Here is a 26,856-nt window from a genome sequence, read left to right on the forward strand (position 1 = left end):
GGGTTGGGGAAAACAAACAAACAAACCACTTCCCTCAAAGAGCTATTATGCAATTACGTTTTGGAAATCACAAAATGTTGTATATAAGGTGTTGTTATTATCATTCCCAATTTCTTTTGTTTTGTTTTTAATATATTTAATATTTCAGTTTTCCCCAATTACATGTAAAAACAACTTTTAACATTCATTTTTTAAATTTTGAGTTCCAAATTCTCTCCCTCCCTTCCTCATTAAGAAATCATGATATAGGTTTCATCCCCAATTTAAAAAAAATAGATAAGGAATGGCTAGGTGGCGAAGTGAATAGAGTACAGTACTCCTGGAGGCAGGAGGACCTGAATTCAACTCCAGTCTCAGACACTTAACACAAAACTAGTCACGTAACCTTGGGTAAGTCACTTAACCCCAATTGCCCTCCAAAAGGCAAAAAAAAAAAAATGGATAAGACTTAAAATACCTCCGTCAAAGCTTATCCATATGTAATATCTCATTTCCTGCTTCTGGGCTACCCTGGGCCTAGAATGTGCTCCTTCATTTGCCTCCTTAAATCCCTAGCTTCCTTCATTGCTCAGTTCAAGTGACCCTTCCAACATGAGCCTTTTCCTCATCCCTTCAACTGCAAATGCCACCCAAAAACTACTTTGTAATTATCATATACGGACATGTGGTATTTTCCCAAAGAGAAGGTAAACTTTTCAACAAGGGAGTGTTTGATTTTTGTCTTTGTATTCCCAATAAGGTCAATAGATGGAACAATGGATAGAGCCCTGGAACCATAGTCAGGAAAATCTGAGTTCAAATCCATCCTTAGACACTTTCTAGTTGTGTGACCTTGAACAAATCCCCCCTCTCTCTGACTCAGTTTCCTCAACTGTAAAATGTGGATAATAATAGCATTTACCTCCAAGGGTTGTTGTAAGGATCAAATTAGATAATATTTGTAATGTATAATACCTGACACTGTAGGTGTGGTTCCACATGATTCTTAGTATAGTGACTTGCAAAAAGTACATGCTTGATGGATGTAAATTGTTGTGGAACTCACTTTACTTCATATAGAGAGAACAGTTTTTATTCAATTCAGCAAGAAATTTTAAAGTATCTATGGTGATAGGTAAATTAACTGGGACAGAGTATAATTAAATTTATTGACAGGAAATATACCTTACAACTTTTTTTACCTTAAGGAAAGAAAAAAAAGCAGTGGGTGATATGTACTTCTTTTGCTACAATCATTTCTTTTTCATTATTTGGCATCAATTCACAGGATTTCAGCACATTTTAAAATACTTCATCATGAACCCACACTCTTTTGGACATAAAGTGCACTTTTGTTGAATACCACATTTTTCCAAGTCTAATCTTGATTATAGCCCATGGATTTTCAATGGATTTTAAGTGAGGCAAACTCCTACATCACTGAAGTATGATTTATCTCCTCTTAGATAAATTTGTTAACCTTTTGTGATGTGTGGAATGAGGCAAAGCCATGGCTGAGTGTTCTAACATCTATTTGGGGATTTCTGTAATTTTGGAACTTTGCTTGTTATGATTATTTGCAGCAATCATTTCTAGGTTTTTGACAATTTTCATTTTTTGACTGCATTTTCCTTTGCACTTTAGTGCTACTGGTCCTGTTTGCTTGCGAGCTTAAACGATCCTTAAAATGCTATGATCCTTGAAATGCTTGATTTCCTCAAATCTTATGCAATTATTTCTGACAGTCATTGAACTGTGCTCTTTTAAAGCTATACTTTTGGCATGTATCTTTGGAATAATGTCTGTTCTCTAAAACCACAGGAATAGAAACAATACAAGAGCAACAAAACCGTGCGCATGACATAAGATCCAGCAATCACCAAGAGCTAACTAACTAACTAACCGGCTTCATATGGTTTGGATGTCCACGTTGAGAAGCCCAGTGTTGGCAGAAGCACATACATATGATCATTGCTGTCACAAAATGAAACCATACCAAAATTATTGCTTTTCCCAGGTAGTTCGCAAATAATTATTTTATGTACCAGGCACGAAGACAAAAACAAAAATTGACTTTGCAAATCATATCACAAATATGAGATGTTGTTATTAGGGGACCTAAAAATGCTCAGCCTACAGCCAATCAGTATTTTCTGAGGAATCAGCAAGCTTGTGGGTGTGAAGGGGAGGGGATGAGGGATGCCAGTGCTGTCTCATTTCAACGGCTGCTATTTTGGTTGTATGCTTTTTTCAGTGTTCTCTAGCTTTCACTTAAGTAAACCAGAGGAAGAGATTTTTTGTTTTCCTGTTTTATTTCCCTCTGACCTACTGTTTCCATCGAGATCAGTCTTCATTGTATTCATGTATATGCTTTGCCCTGTTTTCCACCCCAAATAAAATATTAAAGAATATTTAAGTTAAGTCAAACCAAGAAGAATGTAGTAAGCACCTAGTACATGCCAGTCACTCTGTTAAATTCTGGGGAGAAAAAGAAAGGGGGGGAATAATCTTTGCCCTGAGGGAACTCACGTTCTAATGGCAGAGAGAGCATGCAAATAACTCAGAATGTATAAAATGTATACAGAGTAGATGGAAGGTAATTTGAGAGAGGAAGACACTAACAGCTGGGGGAAGTAGGAAAGGCCTCCAGTAGAAGTGTGGGATTAAAGCAGATGGTCTCCCTTTCCCGGGACAGTATCCAAACTTATTACCATAAATGCATTCTATTCTCTTTTTCTTTCTTCTGATATTTACAAAAACTCAGTTAAACTAAAACTGGGTAGAAGGGTGAAGGGTAGGGTGGTGGGCGGAGAGAAGGAAATAGCCAGCCTGGCAATACATTTCCAGTCATACATTGGTTAAGCAAAAAAAAAAAAAAAGTATTTCTTGAGTGCCATATGCATGATCATAATCATTATTGACTAAACTCTTAGAGGCTTACCTTAATCTGACCCTTTAAACAAGGTTCACTGCACACAGACCGGACCATGCCACTTTTGTTCATTTGTATTTTATAGTCATCAATATTCAGCACCCCTTCGTGCCAGGTCCCAATGTGGACATAATCATACCGGTTAGCATCAGTGTACTGAAGATTCATGATATCATACCTAGGAAGGAGAAGAAGCAGTATGTTATGGTGACAGATTCCCTAAATAGTCACTTCATTCTGTATGTAGTAATACAGACTTCCCAATTCCTTCCTTCAGTATCCCTCTGTCCATCATCTATCTACTGCCTTTAGTACTTCAAAAGATCTATGAAATTTTAGGGTGAGTATTCCCTCCAGATGTGAAATTCACAACATCTCTATAATATTCATGAGATGATTTGACAGAAAGTAAAACAAAAGAAAAAGTCCAAACCATCACATATTGACCAACATTTTGGTAATAAGCTTCTCCAAACTTAGTAAGAATGGTACTTGGGTGATAGAGTGAATATGGATCTGGAGTCAGGAAGATGTGAGTTCAAATCTAGCCCCAGGCATTTAATAGCTGTGTGAACCTGGGCAAGTCACTTTACCTCTGTTTGCCTCAATTCTCCATCTGTAAAATGGGGGCACACTGGATAAGGAAATGGCAAACCATTCTAGTATCTTTACCAAGAAAACCTCATAGACAAGTTCATGGCTCACAAAGAGTTAAACATGACTCAATGACAGCCACAAACACAGAATCTGTCATTAGACTTCTCCCGAAAGGTATTTTTTTTAGCATGGTAGGTCCTATGGAGTGTGTTCCACTGTCATAGTCTTGAGCCTGAGTTTTCTGAAAATTTTTTTCTGAAAAAAATCAGTGTCAATTCTATGTCAGAACAAAATATCAGAGTAGGACTTTCATGGATTATATGCAGTTGACAAAATACAGTGTGTTATTAATGTTGTAAATGTATGGTTCCACCTTGGATAGCTTCTTCTAAGCACCATTCTCTCCCTGTAGTAAAAAATGATAACTTTCAGGTAATTAGCATCAGTAATAATAATGAACTAATTATTATCCTTATAGAGATCCTTCAGAAGAGATTGAGAGGGGCAGTATGGTGAAGCAGAAAGAAAACTGGATGTGGAGTCACAAACCCTGTGTTCAAATCCCATCTCAGATACTTAATAGCTGTGTGACCCTGGGCAAGTCATTAAGCCCATTGGACCTCAGTTTCCTCATCTGTTAAATGAAGGGGTTGGGTTCAATGGTGTCTAAAGTCCCTTCCTGGTCTAATACTAAGATCTTAACTCTCATATCTGAAAATTATTAGCTGTGAAACCTCAGGAAATTTACCTAATCTCTCAGAGACTATTGCCTCATCATGAAAATGGGCATAATAAAACATGCACTATCTCCTTCATAAAGTTGTTATGAAGAAAATGTTTTTAAAACTTTTTTCTTTTATTAAATTTTCTTTTTAATTGATGGAATAAAATAAGCATTTCCACAACATAGTACAATAAAAAAAGATGATTGTACAGGAAACTGCACACCTACTATGCACAACTTGCTATTCCTTTCAAATATATGACAAATTTATCACATAATTTATTTTCTTTTTTCCTTCCCTTCTCCCACCCCACCCTAGAGATGGTCACCATTAGACCCAAATAAGTATATATGTGTAAAATTATTCTATACATACTTCTAGTTATGAGTTCTTTCTCTGCATGCAGATAACATCTTTTTTCATATGTCCTTTAGAGTTAATTTGGGTGTATATAATAAACAAAATAAATTCTTCACTTAAGGCTGTTCTTAAAACTATATTGTTGTTACTATATACAATGTTCTCTTGGTTATGCTAATTTTGCTGTTTACTATTTCATGTAATTTTTTCCATGTTTTTCTTAGAACATTGAGTTCATCATTTCTCATATGACAGTAGTATTCCATCACAACTGTATACCATACTTGTTCAGCCATTCCCCAACTGATGGGCATTCCTGCAATTTCTAGTCTTCTGGTACCACAAAGAGAGCTATTATAAACATTTTAGAACATATAGGTTCTTTTCTTTTTTCCCTAATCATCTTTGGAAATAGACTAAGTACTGGTATTACTGGGTCAAAGATTATAGGTAGTTTAATAACTCTTTGGTCAAAATTCCAGATTGTTCTCCAAAATGGTTGGATTATTTTACAATTCCACTAACAATGAATTGGTGTCCTAATTTTTCCAACATTTGTCACTTTCCCTTTCTATTATCTTAACCAATCTGGTAGGTATAAAATGATGTCTCAAGTTTATTTTTATTTGCATTTCTCTAGTCAGTAATGATTTAAGCATTTTATATGTCTATAAATTGTTTTGATTTCTTCATTGGAAAATCGTCTGTTTTAAGGATCTTTTTCAAGAGGTGATTGATGAATTCTTTCAATTTCTCTTTTGCCCTCTGGCTCTAAAATATCAGGGCAGTTTTCCTTGAAAATTTCTTGAAGGATGATTTCTAGGTTCTTTTTTTTTTTTGATCATGGCTTTCAGGTAGTCCAATAATTTTTAAACTATCTCTCCTAGATCTATTTTCAAGGTCAGTGGTTTTTCCAATGAGATATTTCACATTGCCTTCTATTTTTAATTTTTTGGATCTGTTTAATAGTATCTTGATTTCTCATAAATTCATTAGCTTCTATTTGCTCCAATATAATTCTGAAGGAATTATTCTCTTCCATGAGCTTTTGAGATTCTTTTTCCATCTGGCAAATTCAGCTTTTTAAGGCATTCTTCTCCTCATTGGCTTTTTGGGCCTCTTTTGCCATTTGAGTTAGTCTACTTTTTAAGGTGTTATTTTCTTCAATCAGGTTGTTGACTTTCTTTTCATGATTTTCTTGCATCATTTTCATTTCTCTTCCCAATTTCCCTCCACTTCTCTTACTTGGTTTTAAAAATTCTTCTTGAGCTCATCTATGGCCTGTAACCAGTTCATATTTTTCTTGGAAGTTTCTGGTAGAGGAGTTCTGACTTCACTGTCTTCCTCCCATTCCATGTTTTGATCCTTTTGGTCCCCAAAAAAGGAATCCAAAGTTGGATTGCTGTGCTTGCTTTACTTCCTTTGCTTGCTCATGTTGCCACTCAATTACTTGACTCTTGAGCTTTTTGCCACAGTAGGACTTTGCTTCCAGAGAGGGGAGCTCTGTCCCAAATCACTGGGGTTTTCTCAGCTGCTGGAGCTATTAGTTGGGTGCCCTCTCTGAAGCCTCCACAAGCTCCAGCACCTGGTCACACACCCCAGAACCTCCACCCAAGACAGCAATCCAGATTCAAACAGGTTAAAGGAAGAGCAATTACTCCCTCTGAATGGCCACTTGTTCCCCCTATGATCTGCAGGCCAGGAGCTCTGAACCAGCCATGTAGCTGTTGGCTGCACAGCCATAGCTCCTCCACCACTTCTCTCCTTCTTGCTCTGGTGGGGCAGAGGCTGGACCACACTCTCAGTCCCCTGTTCCCAAAGTCCCCACTGACCTTTTACTTTTGCTTTGGCATTTATGGGTTGATAATTCTGGAAAACACCACCGCTGCTGGTGATCCACTCTCCCAAAGTCCTCTCCAGCCATGACTGGGCAGCACTGCCCTGAGGCTAAAACCCGAGGGCTCATGAGGGGCTGGGCACAGCTCCCAGCATGCTGTGATGTACCCTTCCTGCCAGGCTCCTGGGTTGCCTTCAATGGGAGATTTGTTTCTCTCTGTCACTTTGTGGGTTCTGTAGCTCTAAAGTTTGTTTAGAGTCATATTTTATAGGTATTTGAGGTGGTTATGGGGGGACCTCAGGGAGTTTCTTGCTTTTATGCCACCATCTTGGCTCTGCCCTCCCAAGTATTTTATATTGTCTAGGGTTATTTTAAATGGGGTGTTGTTTTTTTTTACTACCTCTTCTTACACAGTTTTGTTTGTGATATGTAGGAATGCTGATGATTTATTTGGATTTACTTTAAGACTACAGATATGTTAGGAAAAGCCAAAAATATTTCATTTGCTAAAATTTTAATTATTTCAGCTAACATTTTTGTTGAATCTTTGGGATTTTCCAAGAATATCATCATATCATTGACAAAAGAGATAGTTTTATCACCTCATTCCCTATTCTGATTTTTTCAGTTTCTTTTTCCTCTCTTATTTATAGGAATAGCTGGGTAACTGAAGTCAGGTGGTACTCATCTTCCTGAGTTCAAATCTAGCCAATACTTGCTAGCTCTGTGAGCCTGGGCAAGTCATTTAACCCTGTTTGCCTAAATTTCCACATCTGCAAAATGATCTGGAGAAGAAAAATGGCAAATACTCCAGTAACATCCCCCCCCCAAAAAAAACCCAAATAGGGACATGAAGAGTGTGACATGAACAGCAACAAAGCCATTATTATTATTCATCCTTCTGTAATGGTGTTCTACACATTGACAACAAATGTATAGAGTGCTTAGCATGAGATTTGAAAAGAAAGAGTGATAACCACTGAGAATCAGACCAAGATTCTCCAAAACTTGTTCTTCTTCAAACTTTGGGCTTTTGCTACAGAAAGTTAATTGCTATGTCTTGTGCCCTCCATTCCCTGTTCGGCTCATAGAGCTGGAATTTACTCTCTATGGGGCAACAGGCTAATTTCCACTTCAAACTTATGCCAGATTCTTCAAACACAGCTGCAAGGGGAAAACCAGGATGATGATGATAGACGAAAGAATTTTTTTTATCTCTCATAGGTCAAATGAAAATACTAATGTGAAGGGAAAGAATTGAGCTCATGCCATAAACCCTTCTGATGATCATTCATTTATTTTAAAAGCATGTATTACATACTCATTGTATGCAAAGCAAGTTCTTGGTACTTAGAAAAGAGAAATTTTTTTCTCCTTTGTGGCGCCAAAAATATCTCAAATTTATTTATGTAGCCAGTCTTCAGTGTAATTTGCTGCTGCATATAAATCTTGTTTATGATATACTATTATCCATTTTAATTATTTGGATTAATGTTCATTTCTAATTTCCACCCCCATTCTCCATAATTATTAAGGCTGAAAAATCTGTTGTGAATATTTAATATGTGTGCTTTCCTTTAAGTTTCTTTCCAATCTCTCTATCTGCTTGTCTGTTTCATTTATTTTTTCTACTTTGTGTGTATTAGGGTAGTGAGAATGCCATGTTCCTTTTCCCTATGGCTCAGTTTCCTGCAATTTGTTCAAGCTTTTCCATTTTCTCTCTCAGAGAGTAAATGTCTACAAATTCATCTATATTAGCAGTGAGAAAGTGAAAAATGTATTTTATTATTATTATATAATTTATTATTATAAAATAAATTATTTATTAAATGTATTATTATTATTTATTGTACACAATAAAAAACACCCCAACAAAACAAAATCCACACCCAAGAAGAAACTGAAAATAAGGAAGAAGGGGCAGGAAGAAGATATAAACTGACTAGAGTTAATAAAACAAGTTCTGTGCATCTGTCACAGAGAGATAATTAAAGCTAACTCTTGACCCTATGAAACTTTCTTGCATATTGGAATTTATTTGTAATATTCTTGTATGGCAAATTAGTTTTTTTCTTTGCATTCTCCTAGTGCCTGCAGATTATGTTAGCTGATGATTAACTATAGTAATTACAAGGAGGACTATAACTGTATCATGGAGTAAAAAAGGGTAGAAGTTGGAGGAGATTGAAAAAAAAACTGAAAAGAGATCAACCAACTACCTCCTAGAATAAATAAAATGGTTCCTGTGAATGGACTTGGGAACAACAGTGACTGAGCCCTTGATTAATATCCTGGGAGAAATAAACTAAAAAATATAATTGCATCTTCAATGGTGAAAATAATTTCTTCATTTGGAAGTAAGACTTTTGCTTTTGTGTAGCTGATTTTTTATGTGTTATTTCCTAGAGGACTGTGAGGACTCTGAGGGGGTCCCATAAGGGCAGGGCAGAAGGGTAAACTGTTGTACCTTGGATAATAACTATGAGTAAATGAAATCTCAAAGATACTGTTTTGAATAAGAGCACAGATATGGTAGGAAAAGCCAAGGATATTTCATTTATTTATTTATGCCATTAAAATGCTTATTGGGTAGTTTGTACTACTTGCAGGATACTTTTTCGGTAATACTTTGATACCATAATATTATTATCCTGTATGTCACTAAGAACTAGGCATAGATTTAAAAAAAAAAAGAATATGTGATGGACATTTTTAGTTGACTGTGTTCCTTTGAAGTAATAAGAGAAGGTACTTTATCACTGTTCTTTATTTTCTACAAATAAATATTGATGAATTAGCTTAGGCTGTACTATGAGATAGCATCACATCAAGGCATCACTTCATGTTCACAGAACATCCAAGAAGAGGATCAGATGTTGAGTTCTGAGCTTTTTATTTGAGTTGACAATTTGAGTGTTCAAAGAATGGCAAACAGAATAGTTCATATCAAAAGAGAATTGCCTAGAGGAAATAGAGAATTTTAGTACAGAGGAGACAAGATGTGGTAACTGTTCAAGAATTTGGACGTTTATATTGTGGGAGAATTATTAGAATTATTCTGCTCAATCCCAGAGGGCAAGAACTAGGAGAAGCAGGTGGAAGTTCTAGAAGCAGATTTAGGCTTAATATAAAGAAAGGAAACTTCCTAACAGAGCTATAAAAATTGGAATATGCTGCCTTTTGGGTTAGTAGGTTCCCTTATCATTATAGTACTTCAAAGGCTGTTGGGTTTGGTTTTGAGGGGATTCTTGTTAAGTTACAGTTTAGACTCTGGGATCTCTTCTTTCTCTCTCTGACATTCTGTAATACAGAGTTAGTAAGTCATTAAAATATTCTTTCTTATCTCTGATTTTGAGATGATAGGAGTCCTTATGACATATGTTAGTTATGTAGAATTCTGTGTGGTAGAGTAGGAAGAACCATGGACTTGGAACCATTAGGCCTGGAATCAGTAAGGTGGCACAGTCAATAGAGCATTGGACCTAGAGTCAAGATCTGATTTCAAGTCCTGTCTTTGTAATCCTGGACAAATGATTTAACCACTCAGCCTAAGTTTCCTTATCAACAAAATGGAAAGAATAGTAGCACCTACCTTCCATTGTTGTGGTGAGGAAAAAAAAGTGAAATAATCTTTGTAGAGCACTTCACAAACCTTAAAGCACTACATAAACACTAGTTATTATTATCAAATCCTAGCTCTGTACTTACAATCTATGTGACATGTGCAAAGCACTCATCCTCTCTGATTTTCATCTTCTTTGTTTGAAAATTGAGAATCATAAACTTGTACTACTTATCTCACTGGATGACTATAAGGAGATTGCTTTGTAAACCTCAAAGTGCTTTATAAATGTGGGCATTTATTGTTAACCAACCACCAGCAGCAGCAGGTACCACCTTCCATGCTGTCCCAGTATCATGCTTCTTGTGCCCAAAGGGCACAATTCATGTAATAAATAGCAATAGGATTTCCGAGAAACATAGAATAGCTATTATTCAGATTACACATTCACAGAGATATTTTTTTAATGAGATGATCATATTTTTAAGTGCCTCAAACAGAAGGAGAACTTGTAGATAACCACATGGGCAAATGATGCAATATCTATTCATTATAAGACTATGGTAACTCAGCTGGCACAGGGTAAATGATCCAAATGAGAATTAGCTATCCCTATTCCCCTTGACCCAGATTTTGGCTATATAGACAGATTTCTACATCTACAAGGACAGATGGTCCCAGTAAACACAGATTTGCACCAGGATAGAGAGTGGATTCTGAAGACCATAAAGTGATCACTTGATTAGGGAATGAATAAGGCTATAGCTGACATTGCACTTATCTGTGTTCCTATGACACTTGACTAGCAGGTGACTTTCTCCTCTCATAAATAAATGATAGAATATAGACTCTACCTGTTGGTGCAATAGATGAATTACTCTAATTCAGATACATTTGAAGGCAGCTAGGTAGTGTAGTGCATTGAATTCTGGACTTGAAGTCAGGAAGATTTGAGTTCAAATCTAGTTTCAGACATATGACCCGAACAAGTCACTGAAGCTCTCTCTTCCTCATTTTCTTTATTTGTAAAATGGGTATAATAAGAGGACCTCCCTCCCAGGGCTGTTGTAAGGATTAAATGAGATAACATGTGTAAAGCATTTTGTGTACCTTAAAGTGTTATATAAATGCTAGTTAGCATTCTTGATGTAGAAGTCCTATACATATTCACACATACAAAGAATAATAGATTTAGAACTAGAAGGTACAATAGAGGTCATTGAGTTCATCTCTTTCATTTTACAGATAAGAAAACTGGGTCTTAGATTAAGTGACTTTCCATGGTGATAGAAATAGTAAGCATCAGAGGTAGCCTTTTTAAATCCAAGTCTAGCTTGCCATGCACTAAATAATGCCCCCCCCCACACACACACACACATACACAAAGTTCCCAGAATAGATCCTAATTTGGAATGGATTGGATTTGTAATAGTAATTTTTGTTCCAATGTGTGATTTAACAGGTGAAGGAAATTACCAGTGAGCAAACTTTCTTTACCAATGAAGATTAGCAACTGTCCTGTAATTCAGAGCCTTAGAGATCACGATATCTATAGCTGGATTATTCTATTACACACATGCATGTGTCCAAGCACAAAACCCCTAGTTTTTATGCACATTCTTACTACCCTTAAAATAATCAGATAATCTAAATTCAGATAATGGTCCCTTTAAAGCATCTAAATACCAGGTAATAGTAAAGCATTATAGAATATCATACAGATTTCAAAATAATTTCATGTTTGTGAAATATTCATTCCTTTCTCATGTGATTCTCACAGCAGCCCCATGAGGTAGGAGGGTTAAGTATTATTAGTCAATTCAAAAACATGAACTGACTGGACCAACAAGGTCTCATAACTGCTAAGCTCCCTGACGGCAGAGACTTAATCTATTTTTGTCCATGTAGCTCTGGCACCTAATATTACTGTCTTGCACATAGTAGGTACTGAATAATTATTTGTTTAATTGAATGGAAGTGGTAAAGTTTTAATTAAAATCTAGGATTTTGACCCCAGTTTATATAATGCTCAATACATTGTATCACCTTCCTTAAACTCCATGTAGCCCAAAACTCCATGGGAAATGATGTTCATTAAAATACTATAGACATGCATTAAATGCTTGTGCTATGCAAGACATTGCTAGATGTTGGAATTATGTCAAAACTCAAAATAATGATAAAGAAATAACTGGAAAATTTGGTCTGGAAGAGGTTTGATCAAGTTAAGTTAAACAATTTTGGTATTCAACTATAGGTACCACATTTTAGGAGAGGTACTTATAAGCATCAATGCATTCAGAGGAAGTAAATCAGGAAATGAAAATTATGGAAGTCGTATCATGTGAAGGTGTGGTAAAGAAAATTAGAAGGTTTGGTCTAGAAAAATAAAGACTTAAGAAGAAAATAAGTTTGTCTTCAAATATTTGAAGGGTTTTAGTCTGTAAGAGGGATTAGATATATTTTTTGTTGTCCCAAAGCGAAGAACTAGGATTAATAAATTACAAGGAAAAATATTTCAACTCAATATACATAGAACTTTGTAATAAAATATTTGGACCAGAGGAGTGATTCCATTGGTAGAGCAAACTCCTAGTCAGGGACATTCCCTTTACCAATGTAAGTTGGCATTTTCTTTGAAATTTATGGTTCCAGAGAGTTGCCTATAGCAGTGGTTCTCAAAGTATGTTCCAAGGACCCTGGAGGTTTCTGAAACCCTTTCAGGAATTCTATGAGGTCAAAACTATTTTTCATTAATAATAGTAAGATGTTTTAATTTTAATATGCTAAATATATATAACATATGTAATATGTATGTATCATGACTCATATTAGCAAAAGCTCTTTCAAGGGCTCTCAGTAACTTTTAAGAATGAAAAAGGGTTGTGAAACTGAAATGTTTGAGGAACACTGACCTCAAGAACCGAGAGGTTAGGTGATGTGCTCTGGGTTATGTAGCCAGTATGTATCAGATCATATACTGGCTATATGTACCTAGGACTGCTATGTGATATAGTTAATAGAGTACTGGGCATAGAGTCAGGAAGACTCACTTTCAAGAGTTAAAATCTGGAGTTAGACACTTACTATCTGTGTAATCCTGAGCAAGTCACTTAATCCTGTTTAACTTACTTTCCTCAATTGTAAAATGAGCTGGAGAAGGAAACGGCAAACCACTCCAGTATCTTTGCCAAGAAAACCCCAAATGTGGTCACAAAGAGTTGGATATGACTGAACAATAACAAAAAGACCCAAAACCCAAAACCTATTCCTTCAAGTACCCAGGGACTTTACTCATTGCTCTCCTTGGCTTAATAAAGCAGGCCCTCTCTTCTCCTAGGTCTGCATTTCCTAGATTATGTTCTCTTCTCTATTGCCCATCAAAAACTTTCCCTAACTAATTTTCATACCGTAAGGAATATAATAAACCAATTTGAATTATGATATTAAGGGCTGATATCAGGCTTAATGGATTTCCCTACCAAGGATATTTGCATTTTAACATGAATAATAACACAAAGACATGAATCTTAATGATAGAAATCAAGCATTAATCATAAGTTAATTGTAGAGATTCTGGAGTTTGGGGTGGGGAAGGGAAAGCCTTCCAAGAATCCCTCAAATAATACCACCCAGGTGGCTTTCTATTCTCCCAAATTCAAACAACCTCTGACATTTATATACTCTTGTCAGGCAAGTTATTTCTCTACTTCCTTGGACCTAGTTTCCTCATCTGTAAAATTAAGGATTTGGATTAAATGGTCTTTGCAACCCCTTTGGGCTCTTTATCTGTGATCCCTAGACTGACCCTAACCTTAGGCAGAATCTTATTTCCATAAAGAAAATTCATCCCCTCAGTGTTCTCTAGAGAGCAATCCGAGAGAGATAGATGCATTTATTAACCTTCATTCTCTTCCCAAGGCATGCTTTTATTTATCTCTAACTATACTGATCTCAGTAATCTTTAGTGCTAATTAAAACAGAATATTTCCATATGTTTGGAAAAACCTGATTCTCAGCCAATTATTTCTTTGGGTAAAATTGCTTCATTACCTTCCAGGGGCATCTCCTTTTTCATCAAACCACACTTCTTCTCCTGATACACCAATGAAGGAGGATTTTATGAGGAAGTCCAAGAGCTTACTGCCATCGATGGGTTTCATAGCATCACAAAGACCAACATGTCCAGGACAGAGGGCATGGTGCATATTCTGGAGTCCATGGGCCATAGCATAGATAGCATTGATGACAAAGCCCATTTTGCTGTCCTGGACATAATTTTCTTCTAAACTCTCATTGCCTGTAATAATACAAAACAAAACTGTTAGCAAGGAAGAGGAAATAAGTAATAGTAGTAAGAAATAATAGAAATGTGCATCTTATATGAACATGATTTAATTCTAATGAAACGTTTTTTAATAGGATCATAAGATTGAGAGCAAAAAGAGAACTCAGATCATTTGATCCAATCTCATCATTTTACACTAAAGAAACACTTAATCTGGGGCGGCCAGGTAGCACAGCAAGTAAGAGCACCGGCTCCAGTGTCGGGATGACCTGGGGATCGAATCCCAGGCTCAGACACTTAGCACCCACCCAGAAACACCTGGCCGTGTAACCTTGAGCAAGTTACTTAACCCCAATTGCTTTATAAAAAAAAAAAGAAACACAATCCACAGAGGTTGTAGCATAGTCTATGAAGCAGGTAAGCTAAGAATTGATCCCAGATCCTTGGACTTTAAATTGAGTTTGTTTGGTTTTTTTTTTTTTGGTATGTCACTTTTTATTCACAAAATCACTGGATATTTAAAGCTTAGAAGAGACTTCAGAGCCCAATCTGTACCTGAATAAGAACTTCCCCTATAAAATTCCTGACCAGTGATTGTCCACTTTACTTGAAGATATGCCATAGAAGGAATTGGACTGGGCTGGATTTGATTCAGGACCATCCTCTGTTATACTAGATTCAGCACTGAAACAAAATGATCCCATCATAGGTCACTCAACAGTTAACAAAAGGTGATCAATTTAGCCATACTAGGAAAAGAATATTCAAGAAGGACAGGTATTGAGAACACTTTGAATTGATTCAGCTAACTGAAACTCCCTTAACCTGAGTTGCCTATATACATCCTCACTCAACCGTGATGTGAGGATAATCTCAATACCTTTTAGCCCAACTTGCAGAGATCCTCCTACTTTCAGAGATAATTCATTCCACCTTTGAACAGTTCTAAATTTTAGTAAGTTTTTCTGGACATCAAGCCTAATCTTATCTCTTTGCATTTTTCACCCATTACTACTATTTTTTTTTCCCTCTGAGGCCAAATTGAACAAATCTAATCTTCCTCTTTTACCCAAGAGCCCTTCAAATACTTGAAGGCAGTTGATACATACTAGACTTCTCTAGACTAAATATTCACATAATTCAACCAGTCTTCATAGATATAGCATGAATGAGGACTTTCATCAGCCTTGTACTAATTCTGTAGCTTATTTTGAATGGGGACAGACTTGAAGCAGAGGGGCCAATTAGAAGGCTGTAGAAATAGTCCAGATGAGAAGTGATGAGGGGCTAAACAAGGGTAGTGGTTATATAAGGGGCTGGGTACAATAGATGTCATGAAGGAAAGAAATATTTAGTAACAGATTGGATATATGAGAATGAGTAGTTGAAGATTATACCAAGATTTCAATGTTGATTGAGAGTACACTGGTACCCTCAAAAATAATAGGGATATTCAAAAGATGGGTATATTTGGGGAGAAAGATAATGAGTTCTGTTTGGGAATGCTGAGTTTGAAATGCCTATGGTATTTTTAAGTGCTTAGCAAAGTGCTTGGCATATAGTAGGCCCTTAAAAATAAACGCTTGTTTCTTGTCCCCTCCCCCACTTTGGAAAGTCCAGTTTGAGATGTCCAAAAGATGGTGTGGACATAATGTGCACTTCATAAAGCTTACTGAATAAATTAATGGATGGATGAATACAGCATTCTATTGTACTTGAACATGGCTTGGAAGAGATAGGTAGAATGAGATAAAGGGATAAGGAAAAGAAAGCACTAGAATATCTTCTGATGTCAGATGTTCCTGTGTCTCTGATTGAATAATCCATCAGTCAGCATTAGTCTATCCAGCACTCTATAATAATTAATTTTCTATTAATAAATAAAATAAAATGTATAAAATATAAATATATATAAATAATAATAATAAATAAAATAATAAATAATTAATTGCTATTTGGCTTAATTGATGTCCAGAAAACCATTTTTATTGGTAGAATGTGAGAGTGTTCTCTACATACATTTCCATGTTATTAGAACAAATTCCTGCACAAAGCCCAGAGGAGCAGTGACATCAATAATAAACCATCGTACTTTTTCCAAACTTTGTTCTTTCAAACTCCAAGCCCAGTAATAAGTAATAATTTAAGCTCCATTTTTAATGTTCACTAATGCTTAAATCATTTGTACAATGAATCACAAAGAAATGAAAAGGAAATATTTTAAAATTCTGCATAAAAACCCTTAGTGAGTAATAAGAGGAAACACTCCTTCCTCTTGGTAGGGAGTAAACAATTTTATGTCACTCCAGCACCGGGAAAGTAATCATTATCAGTATGATCGTAATACATACAAAATTGAACTCATTATTCCTTCTCTTAAACGTGGTCTTCTTTAGGACTTTATCATTTCTGCTTATCATACCACTGTTCCGCAAGTCTCCCACACTGGTAACCTTGGGGTTATTGTTGACTAACTCCACTCTTTTTTACCGCTCATAGCCAGTCAGTTAACAAATCCTGATGATTCCACTATACCTGTCATCTTTTCTTTCTTCTCTATTCCCTTGACACATCCTTATTAACACTTGCCTGGATGGCAAGAATAGCCTTCTGTCCTTCCTGCTTCCTCTCTCTACCTTTTGTGATCCAACCTTCATTCCATTGTCAGAGTGATCTTTTCTCTTTTTAATGTGTAGATCTGGTTATGTCTTTCCTCTGTTAAAAAAAAATTAATTCCCTATTGCTTTCTGAATTCAGATTCTTTTATCTGGTATTCAAGGTTTTTCGAAATCGGACACTACCCACATTTTTAGCCTCTCTGCTCTCATATACAGCTTGTTGATAGAACCATTAGAATCTCCATGAAGAGGACAGTAAGAAAAGGTTTAGAAAGTGTCAAAGCTTAGGTGCTACTCACAACCAGCCCTACCCCTCTTATCCAAACTATTGAAAGAGTGTACCTCACCAGATATTAAAAGTGCTAGGACTCACATAAGAGATTTGTAGACATAGACCTAGAAAGAGCCTGAAAGGTCATCCAGTCCAACTGTCTCATTTCATGGATGAGGATCCTGAATCCCAGAGAGGCGATATGCCCAAGGTCACTTTAACAGAGATAAGATGTGAACTTGTTCTAAATTCAGCCTTCTTTCTATTATACAAAACTAGCTATTAAATTAATTTTGTTGAGTTGTGGTATACAAATGTGAAGGAATACTATTGTTCCATAAGAAATGATGAGCAGGCAGACTTCAGAAAAACCTGGAAAGAATTACATGAACTGATGCTGAGTGAAGTGAGCAGAATCAGAAGAACATCGTACATAGTAACAGCAACATTCTGCAATGATTAACTTTGATAGACTTAGCTCTTCTCAGCAATACAGTGATGTAAGACAATTCCAAAAGACTCATGATGGAAAATGCTATCCAAATTCAGACAAAGAATTGTGGAGTCTGAAAGCAGATTGAAGCATACTATTTACTTGCGCACTCTCTCTCTTGTTTTTTCTTTCTTGTGGTTTTTCCCATTGGTTCTAATTCTTCTTTACAATATGAATAATATAAAAATATGTTTGATATGAATCTATATGTATAGCCTATATCAGATTGTATGCCATCTTGGGGAAGGGAGAGGGGAGGGAGAGAGAGGAAAATTTAGGATTCAAAATCTTGTGGAAGTGAATGTTTTTTTTTTAAAGCAATTGGGGTTAAGTAACTTGCTCAAGGTTACACGGCCAGGTGTTTCTGGGTGGATGCTAAGTTTCTGAGCCCGGATTCGATCCCCAGGTCATCCCGACACTGGTGCTCTTACTCGCTGTGCTATCTGGCCGCCCCTGGAAGTGAATGTTGACAACCAAAAATAAATTAATAATATTTTTTGAAAATTTGATTTTGTTGGATAAACTTTATTGAATTGGAAGTATTGCTGGAGTGGGCATGTCAAGAACACCTGATATGCCCTAAACTGATCTGAACTTAATACAGCTGCCCTGTTTCTAGCAGTCCAGTTATGCTACTAAGTATGAGGAGCAGAGATCAATTAAAGTTACTTCAGGGTTCCTGGTTAGGGCAAGAGGAGAAAAAGTTGCATTAACAATTAGAACAAAAAAAATCCAAATCGCTAATAATTAGGGATTTGCAAATTATTTTTTGATTCGTTTATTTTATTTTTAGTTCCAGTTTCTTTCCCTCTCACCTCCCGTTGAGAAAGCAAGAAAAACAAAACCTATTGCAAACATGTATAGTTAAACAATGCAAATTTCTACATTAACCAGTGAGAAATGCAATGAAGGCCACTCTTAGGTTTCACCTCAAGCCCATTTAATTGGCAAAGATGACAAAAAAAGGGGAAAGAACCATTTTTGGCAGAGATGTGTGAAAACAGGCATATGAACTTCTGTTTGTGGAGCTGTGAATTGATCCAGCCATTCTGGACCTACACCCCCCAAAGCCATTAAAATGTGCAGACACTCTGACCCAGAAATACCATTACAAGGCCTATATCCCAAAGACATCAAAGAAAAAAAAAGATATATATGAACAAAAATATTTCTAGCAGCTTTTCTTATAGTAGCAAAAGATAGAAACTAAGGAGCACACTTCAACAATAGCTAAAATAATTATAGTGTTTGATTGTAACAGAATATTATGGCACCAAAAGAAATGACCAAACAGACCTCTTCAAAGAAGACTGGGAAGAACCATATAAAGTTATGCAGAGTCAAGTATCAAGATCCAGGAGAGGAATTTATGGAATAGCAAGAGTATAAAGAAAAAAAACTTTGAAAGAATTGAAGATCCAACCACGCTTACAAAAGACTGAAAATGAAGCACACTACCCACTTCTTGGCAGAGAGATGATGGAATCAAGATACAGGTACATTTTTGGACACCAGTAATGAAGTAATGTGTTTTGCTTGACTACATATATTTTTTATGAGAGCTATATTTTTCTTTTTGTTCAATTGGGATAAGATGTGGGATCAAGAAAAATAAATGCTTATTAATTGTAAAAAGAATTTAAACTTTAAAATAAGAACCTGAAAGACAGGGGCACATAGGAGGAAGAGAGAAAATGCTTTCTGTTTAACAGATGTTTAATTGTGATTGGAAATATTTAGAGGGGCAAAAGGTACCACCCTTTTAAGAAAGAGTCAAGTTTCAAAAGGGAATCTGGGCACATTGTAAAAACATCCTGGCAGCAAAAACAAAAAAACAAAACAGATCAAAACAAACAAAAAACCCACAGCATTTTCTTCACATTAGGCAGATAAGGCCCTCCACCAGAGATTTCATGGTGCAGAGAGTCAGCGTGTTTGCCGTGGAAAGCATACTTAATTGAAAAGCAGAAGACCTTGATTTGAATCCTCTTTCTGCCACTTACTTCCCGCAGGACTTTTTATGACTCATTTAACTTCTCTGGAGTTGGATGAGATAACCTCTAAGACCCTTTCCAGCTCTAAATATATAATGGAAAGAGGTGTGGTTGTCAAGGAGACTGTTTCCAGATTAGAAGATCATCAAGGGGATCAGCTCAGACCCAGAAAATAACCCTGTATGAGAATAAGCAAGGGAAGCTGATGAGGTATTTAAAATCAAATCATAAAAACCAGAAAAAAGCCATGCAATGGGAAGGGTTCTGTTCCATCTCTGGTAAGGTTCTAGGGGGCTAGGACTGACTACTCTCCCAGACAGGATCTGTTTTGACTGCTTAAGCTATCAGTGTTCAGACCAAAGTAACAAGTATATGGAGATAGCCATTCCCTAACAGAATAAGGGTCAAAGGATATGTTCCAAAAGGAGAACTGCAAAGTATTCACAACCAAGCGAGTAAATGCCTCAAATCACGAATAATAAGAGAAATCCAAATCAAAACAACCCTGAAGTTTTGCTTTACACCCTAAAAATGTCCCAAAATGACAGGATCAGGTGGGACTCCCTACCTACCCCTTCGTGGAGATGGGAGTTCCACAGGTGTTACACCCTGCACATGTTTTTTAGACTTTTCTAATGTATTGATTAGGTGTGTTGATTTTTTTTACTCCTTTTTTTCTCTAAAAAAATACTATTTGTCATATGGAATGACTCTCTGGGAGGTGGAGGGATACATGGGATACTATGTTTATGTAAGAACAGAATGTTAAGAAGTGTGTGGATACAGGATCCAGTTTCCTGAGCTTAGTAGCCTGGGGCAGTGACTCCATTCATATTCCAATCCATCTAACCCTGCTGCTGTCCTTTGCACCAAAAGAGCAGTCTTGCTACCTCCATCCTTTTACTTCAATGAAGAATCTTAGTTTATTTCCATTTCAGGGTAATCATGGAAGACCCTCTAGCTAGGAGAAAAATTACCAGTGACTACACAGATTATATTTAGTATGGTGACATCATTGTTACACAAAAAACATAATCTTTCATTAAATTCCATCTGTGATCCTTCAACAAGGCTGGAGATTATCAACTACCCGGAGACACCAATAGATGGCATGCTTACCATATCATATTGCAGCAGCTAAGCAGCATGGTAGATAGAGCACTGGTCCTAGAGCCAGGAAGACCTGAGTTCAAATCCAGCCTCAGACGCTCGGTAGCTATGTCACCCTGGACAGGTTATTTAATCTCCATATGCCTTAGTTTCCTCAGTTCTAAAATGGGGATCATGATAACACCTTCCTCACAGCTATGAGGACCAAAGGAGATAATATTTGTTAAGTGCTCACACATAGTAGGAGCTTAATAAATGCTTATTCCTTCCTTTCATCTAATTTGCAGATGGCACAAAGCTGGGAGGGATTACTAATACACTAGATGGCAAAATCATGATCCAAGATGATCCTGACAGGAATGATGTTAAAGCTGAATTTTATAAGATGAAATTCAGTTGGAATAAATGTAAAGTTTTACACTTGGATTTAAAAAATCAACTTTGCGAGTATAGAATGGGGGAACCATGATAAGAAAGAAGTCCACTTTGGTTCTTGGGTTTTTAGTAATGCTATTAGCTCAGTATGAGTCAGTTGTGTTGTATGGAAGGCAGTCAAATAATCTAATGAGAGTTTGTACTACACAGAAGAGTATATGTAGTGTCTAGGAATAAGGTGATAATCTCATTGTATGCTGCCCTCATCAGACACCATCTGGAGAGATGGGTTCAGTTCTGGGAACTACAATTGAGAGAGGACATTAATAAGCTGCTGAGAATCTGGGACAGGACAACCAGAAGGGCCTTGAATCTTTGTCATTTGAGAATTAATAGAAAGAATTGGGCATATTTAGCCTGGAGAATTCTCAAGGGAGAACATAATAGATATGTTGAAGTATTTCAAGATCTTTCGAGAGAGGAGAGATTATATTTGGCCCTACAGAGGAGAATTGGGAGCAATGAGTTCTGTAAGAATAGTAAGCCTTCCCTCACCCCTTTTAAAGTTACACATGCAAAATAATATTAGGACAATACTGAAGTTCTTGATGTATTCTAAATGAGAAACTTAATCACTTTTCCTTTAACTATCAGTTCTAAAAACAGTTTCCTGTGCCAAAATTTTTTTATGTCATTCTTATGAAAAGTCTAAGCAGTCTCTAAAGAGAAAGGCCTGATGAGATCAGAAAAGAATTTTCCCTGAAACTGATTAGGGTAATGTTCAGACTAAGAGGAGCAAGAACCTAATTTGCTTAATCCAGCTAATAGAAGTATCTCTTGAGGTCAACTTTGATCAGGCTGAATGAAGTAAGACTCCTTAGAGGGAATAGTTAAAGCAGGCTTGAATGGTTTTAGAAAAATTATTCTCTAGGGTGGGCCAAAAATTGAGTGATTATTTTGTTTGATATGTCTAAACTATTAGCTATGTTGACTATATTTTATCTTATTTTGAAATAATGCCTTTTGCTAAATGAGTAGAAATGTTTATGTCAGAGAAATTTTCAAAGACAAGATAGATTTTTATCACTGTGGATTTCCTTTTTCTCTGAGCAAAGATGCTTAGAATTAGTTAATTTGTCCCAGGAAGACTTGTGCCTAAAACATAAGAGTACTGAGTTTTTCTATTATAGCATGGAAGTTTCAGAAGCCAACTTAGGCTTGATATAAGGAAAAACTTCTTAAACATGACAACTCTCCAAAAGTGTAATGGGCTGCCTTGGGAAGCAGTGGGTTTCACCTCCCTAGCAGATGCTAGGTCTATAGTGTCAAATTCAAATAGAAACAAGGACCACTGACCATACATAAGGATTCTTGCAGGCTGCATTTTGATTTAGACAAATATATATTAATTTATCTCTGTTTAATTGTGTTTTTATTTATTTTGTTAAATATTTTCCAATTCAATTTTAATGTGGTTTAGGCCACGATTGGGAATGTTGTGGGTTGCATGCCTGTTTGACACCTCTTGGCTATATGACCGCTTGTTGGATATATTTTAAGGGAGATTTCTTTTCAGGTGTGGGCTAAACTAGATGGCCACAGAGGTCCCTTCCAATGCTATGATTCTGTGGTTCTCTCAAGCTTACTCTGGGTTTTCAAAGGCCATCTCAGAAGACTATAAATCCTGCCAATATGTAAAATCTTCACATATAGTCCTGGCAATACAGGGGCTTGCCCCCTGGTTGGTTGGAGGACAATGAGTTTTTCGGTCATAGCAACTCTCAACAACCATGTTAAGGAATGACAATCCTTGAAGTACTAAAGTGATAAATATTAAAATAAGCATGGTTTATACTCATAATAAAACTTTACAGTTACAAAATGCTCTAGGCATATTGTCTTATTTAGTACCAACCACACCCCATAAGGTTGTTGTTGTTGAGTTGTTTAGCTGTGTCTGCTTCTTCATGAATTCATTTGGAATTTTCTAGGCAAAGATACTGACTGGTTTGCCATTTTCTTCTCTGTATTAGACCAGAGAAGAAACAGATTCAGCTAATTCAGAGGCTTGGAGTACCTAGGATTGTACAGAAGATAGAGTGATAGACTTTTAGTCAGAGAGACTTGAGTTTGAATTTTGCCTCAGACCAAGACCAACTGTGTGACCATAGACATCTCTTAATCTCTCTAACCTCAGCTTCCTTATCTATAAAACAGACATAATAGTAACATCTCCTCAGAGTTATTATGAGAATCTGAGTGAATATACATGGAGCATTGCAAGCCTTAAAGAGCTAGCTATTACTATTTTATTATTATTTATATAATAATTATATATAATATAAAATTATATACAATTGTATAAAACTCTAAAGATATAATTATATAGTTATTTATTTGTTATTACTATTTTAATGATTTGCTCCAAGTGACATAGCTAATTGTTGGCAGAATTTGGTACTTGAACACAAGTCTTTGGAAATTAAAACAAGCATTTTTTCCTACACTGTTGTGAAAGACAGTGTGGCATAATAGAAAAGCTTGGGATCAAGAGACCAGGGTTTGGATACTAGCTCTAAAATTTACTTGGTCCCTGATAATTTACTAAATCTCTCTGTGCTTTAGCTTTCTTGTCTCTAAAATGGGAACATTTCACAAGGTTGTTGTGGAAAAAAAAGATATATATTTAAAATATTTTCTAAGCTTTCTTAGAGCTATCTATATGAAAGTTATTCTATTATTACATCATAGTTTCTGGGGCAAGCAAATTAAATGTGTGAATATCTATATCTAGATAGAGATATGTCTGCAGAGCAGTCTTTGTGAAATATCTTATGTAAATTCCATACTCCAATACCAGTCTTAGGTTATGTTGTCCTCTCATTTTGTCCTCCATTTTCATTAGCAGGAGTGTCAAATGACTGGCAAAGATTTAATTTTGATTCCATAATAGATGATTGCTAGACCATTCATTTTTGTGTTCATTTTCAGACTTGTCCAATTTTAATAGGAAGGATAAGAGCACGTGGATTTTTTGTGCTACTAAAGGAAGTTAAAGAGAAGATACTTTTAATGACAGTGGATATGGTTACCTGCTGTGCAAAAAATACTGTTGTTAGACATGGGTGTTTGCTTTCCAGATGTGCACAGCTACTCTATGATGCAAAGCATCTGATAGAAATTCTGCCTACTGTCACTTCTTGGAATAAATTCTGTACTGTCAGTCTTTGTTACCCGAGAAGCTGGCAGGCAAGGCACATGTTTCCAGGGATTATTTGCAAAGGAACAGTTCACACTATATTCTAAAATAAACACAAACAGCTCTGGTGTTTCTGTAAATCAAATGTGACTCTGCACACTTTCATAACCTATCAGTACCCCGGCATGACACATTGGGAGGGATGTTGTAGCTGAGAACTGTCTCTTTAGTTACTACCCTCAGGGTTGGCACTGTTGGCAATAATCCAAGGTGCTAGCACTGGGGAAATATATGACACATATTTAGCAAATTATGTGGGCTTTACGAGACTATTTTCTTTGCCATAGCAACTGTCCCTGATAATGTTGCAAAGTTTAGTTGTCTAGAGCAGCTTTTCTCAAACTCAGTTGGCCATAAAAGTCTTTTGTATTCAAAATAATATTTGAGCATGGGCAAAAAAAAGGGGGGGGGAAGGTTTAGGGAGAGGGAGTGGGAGAAAGACAAGATGAATGAGTAAAAGGACATTAAGTATGTGATTTGGAGAGGTTTGGACTAGTAAGAGTTCAAATGTTGAATTTAGAGAAATTCCAGAAAATTTAAAGGAGAACAATCTCCAGGCCTAGATATTGTTCTAGATTCTAGTTCTGATTTGAAAGAAGAGCAGAATCTAAGAAAATTAAGGAGGATCTAAAAGGATCTAGGAGAATCAATAAGCTTTAGGGAGTAGAATCTGAAGAGGAAGATACAAGAAGAAGGAGTTAGTTGTCAAGAAAAGATAAGATAAGAAAGAAAAGGTATTGGGGTGGCTAGGCGGCAAAGTGAATAGAGCACTGGCCCTGGAGTCAGGAAGAACTGAGTTGAAATCCGACCTCAGACACTTATCACTTACTAAGTGTAATGGGAATATAAATTTGTAAGATCTTCCCTGCCCCTAGGCTAAAGTGCACCTGGAGCCTAGGGTGGGAGGCTTATTTTTCAGTAGATACTTCTTGATTGGCCAGTGAGTCAATAAGGTTGTTACATTCTCTGAGCCAGGAGAAGGCTTTATAAGCCCTGATGTGTAGCTTTGTTTTGGGGCTCACTTTGAGAAGTGTTCTGTGATTTGATCAGATGAAACTCTGGAAAGCCGTTGTCCAGAGCCCCCCGGCTTTGAAACCCAGATGTTGTTTGGTATGGATGTAATGGTTGGACAGTTTGGAAATCTGTCTACTTGATCTATTTTTGTCTTGATAATTCTGTCTGTATACTTTGAAGTTCAGGGTGCTGACCTTTTTCCCCTGAACTAGGTGAACGATACATATCTGACTGATTAAAGTAAGCTTGTTAACCCATTTTGAGTTGCTTTCCTTTATCAAAGCAGATCTAAGAACCCTTGTTGGCAGCCCACCCTGGGGATGCTTGGGGTGCTTGCTGCTACACTAAGCCGTGTGACTTTGGGCAAGTCACTTAACCCCAATTGCCCTTTCTCACCCACCCCCCCCAAAAAAGAAAAGGTATGTATAAGAATGAGAGAGTAAAGCATAATGACAGAGTGGATATTGGTAAAAGGCTAAAGAGAAAGTGAGTATGGCTATGAAGTTACTATTAAGTCTAAGGAAAAGAAGTTAAGTGGGATTGTACAAGTTAAAAAAGGGGATAATTGGTTATAAAAGTTTGAACTGAGTACTTAAGGTTGAGGTATAAAAACTCAGAGTAGGGTTTTTTTTGTTTGTTTGTGGCTGAAAATTTCGATCAGTCCAGAGAGTAGAAGAAACTGCACAGTGACAATGTGGAGTATGTGGTGTTTGCATTTCTGTCACAGCTGAATAACTATTATTTGTGTTCTGAGAGTAGGCAAATCTCTTGCAGGAGATGAAGGTACTCCAAGAATGCTTCTCCACACCTCTAAGTTGTTAAGGGAGAATGAAGCATCCCCCAAAGATACAGAAATGAAACTTCAATTGCTATTTGAAGTACAAGATGGCAATAACCTTTGTCAAGATGTTTTGAGAATGGAAGAGTATTTCACAAAGGAGAAAGAGAAGGCAAAGGACAGCTGTTCAATTAGACCTTAAAACAAGTTTAGGTTTTCCCTGGATGCTCTGAGGAGGAAAAAGTAGTTTGTTCTCTTAAGAATTATATAGTAGAAGCATAGAGGCTGTCAGGTGAGAGATCATCCTGTAAACATCAGAGGAAGAATAGTAGTACTTAGTGATTCCCTAATGCGGGGTGAGGATGGGGCAGGGGGCAGTCACCTAGACTGTATCTAAGACATAACACAGAATCTCCCAAGATTTATAAAAGCAGGTGATAATTACCCACTTCAGAAAAACAGCAACAACAAATTTTTAAAAAGACTTTCTAACAATTACAATCCACAAGTTAAATTGGGCTGCCTCAAGATGTGTTGGATTGGTTTTTCCTGCCTTGGAGAACTTTAAACAGAGATTAGATGGTTACTTGTCAGACAGGGTATAGTAGGGATTCCATTCATATCTAAGTTGGACTCAAGGAGGGGGTTCTTCACCTAGAATTCA

General features: G+C 36.5%; 1 protein-coding gene across 1 annotated transcript in view; it reads right to left on the reverse strand.

Annotated features, from left to right (window-relative positions):
* GRM1 (glutamate metabotropic receptor 1) overlaps positions 1–26,856 on the reverse strand; it is a 294,731-nt gene that overhangs the window by 18,996 nt on the left and 248,879 nt on the right. Inside the window, exons 4-5 of the mRNA XM_069069743.1 lie at positions 14,046–14,292; positions 2,921–3,089 (exon numbers count right to left, since the gene is read on the reverse strand). Coding sequence (XP_068925844.1) covers positions 2,921–3,089; positions 14,046–14,292 — 416 coding nt within the window. The remainder of the gene's footprint in view (positions 1–2,920; positions 3,090–14,045; positions 14,293–26,856) is intronic.

Source organism: Petaurus breviceps, unplaced genomic scaffold, assembly GCF_028583685.1.
Source record: "Petaurus breviceps papuanus isolate PSGF00001 unplaced genomic scaffold, PetGlider_PUasm1.0 90784, whole genome shotgun sequence".
In the NCBI taxonomy this organism is placed as follows: Eukaryota; Metazoa; Chordata; class Mammalia; order Diprotodontia; family Petauridae; genus Petaurus; species Petaurus breviceps.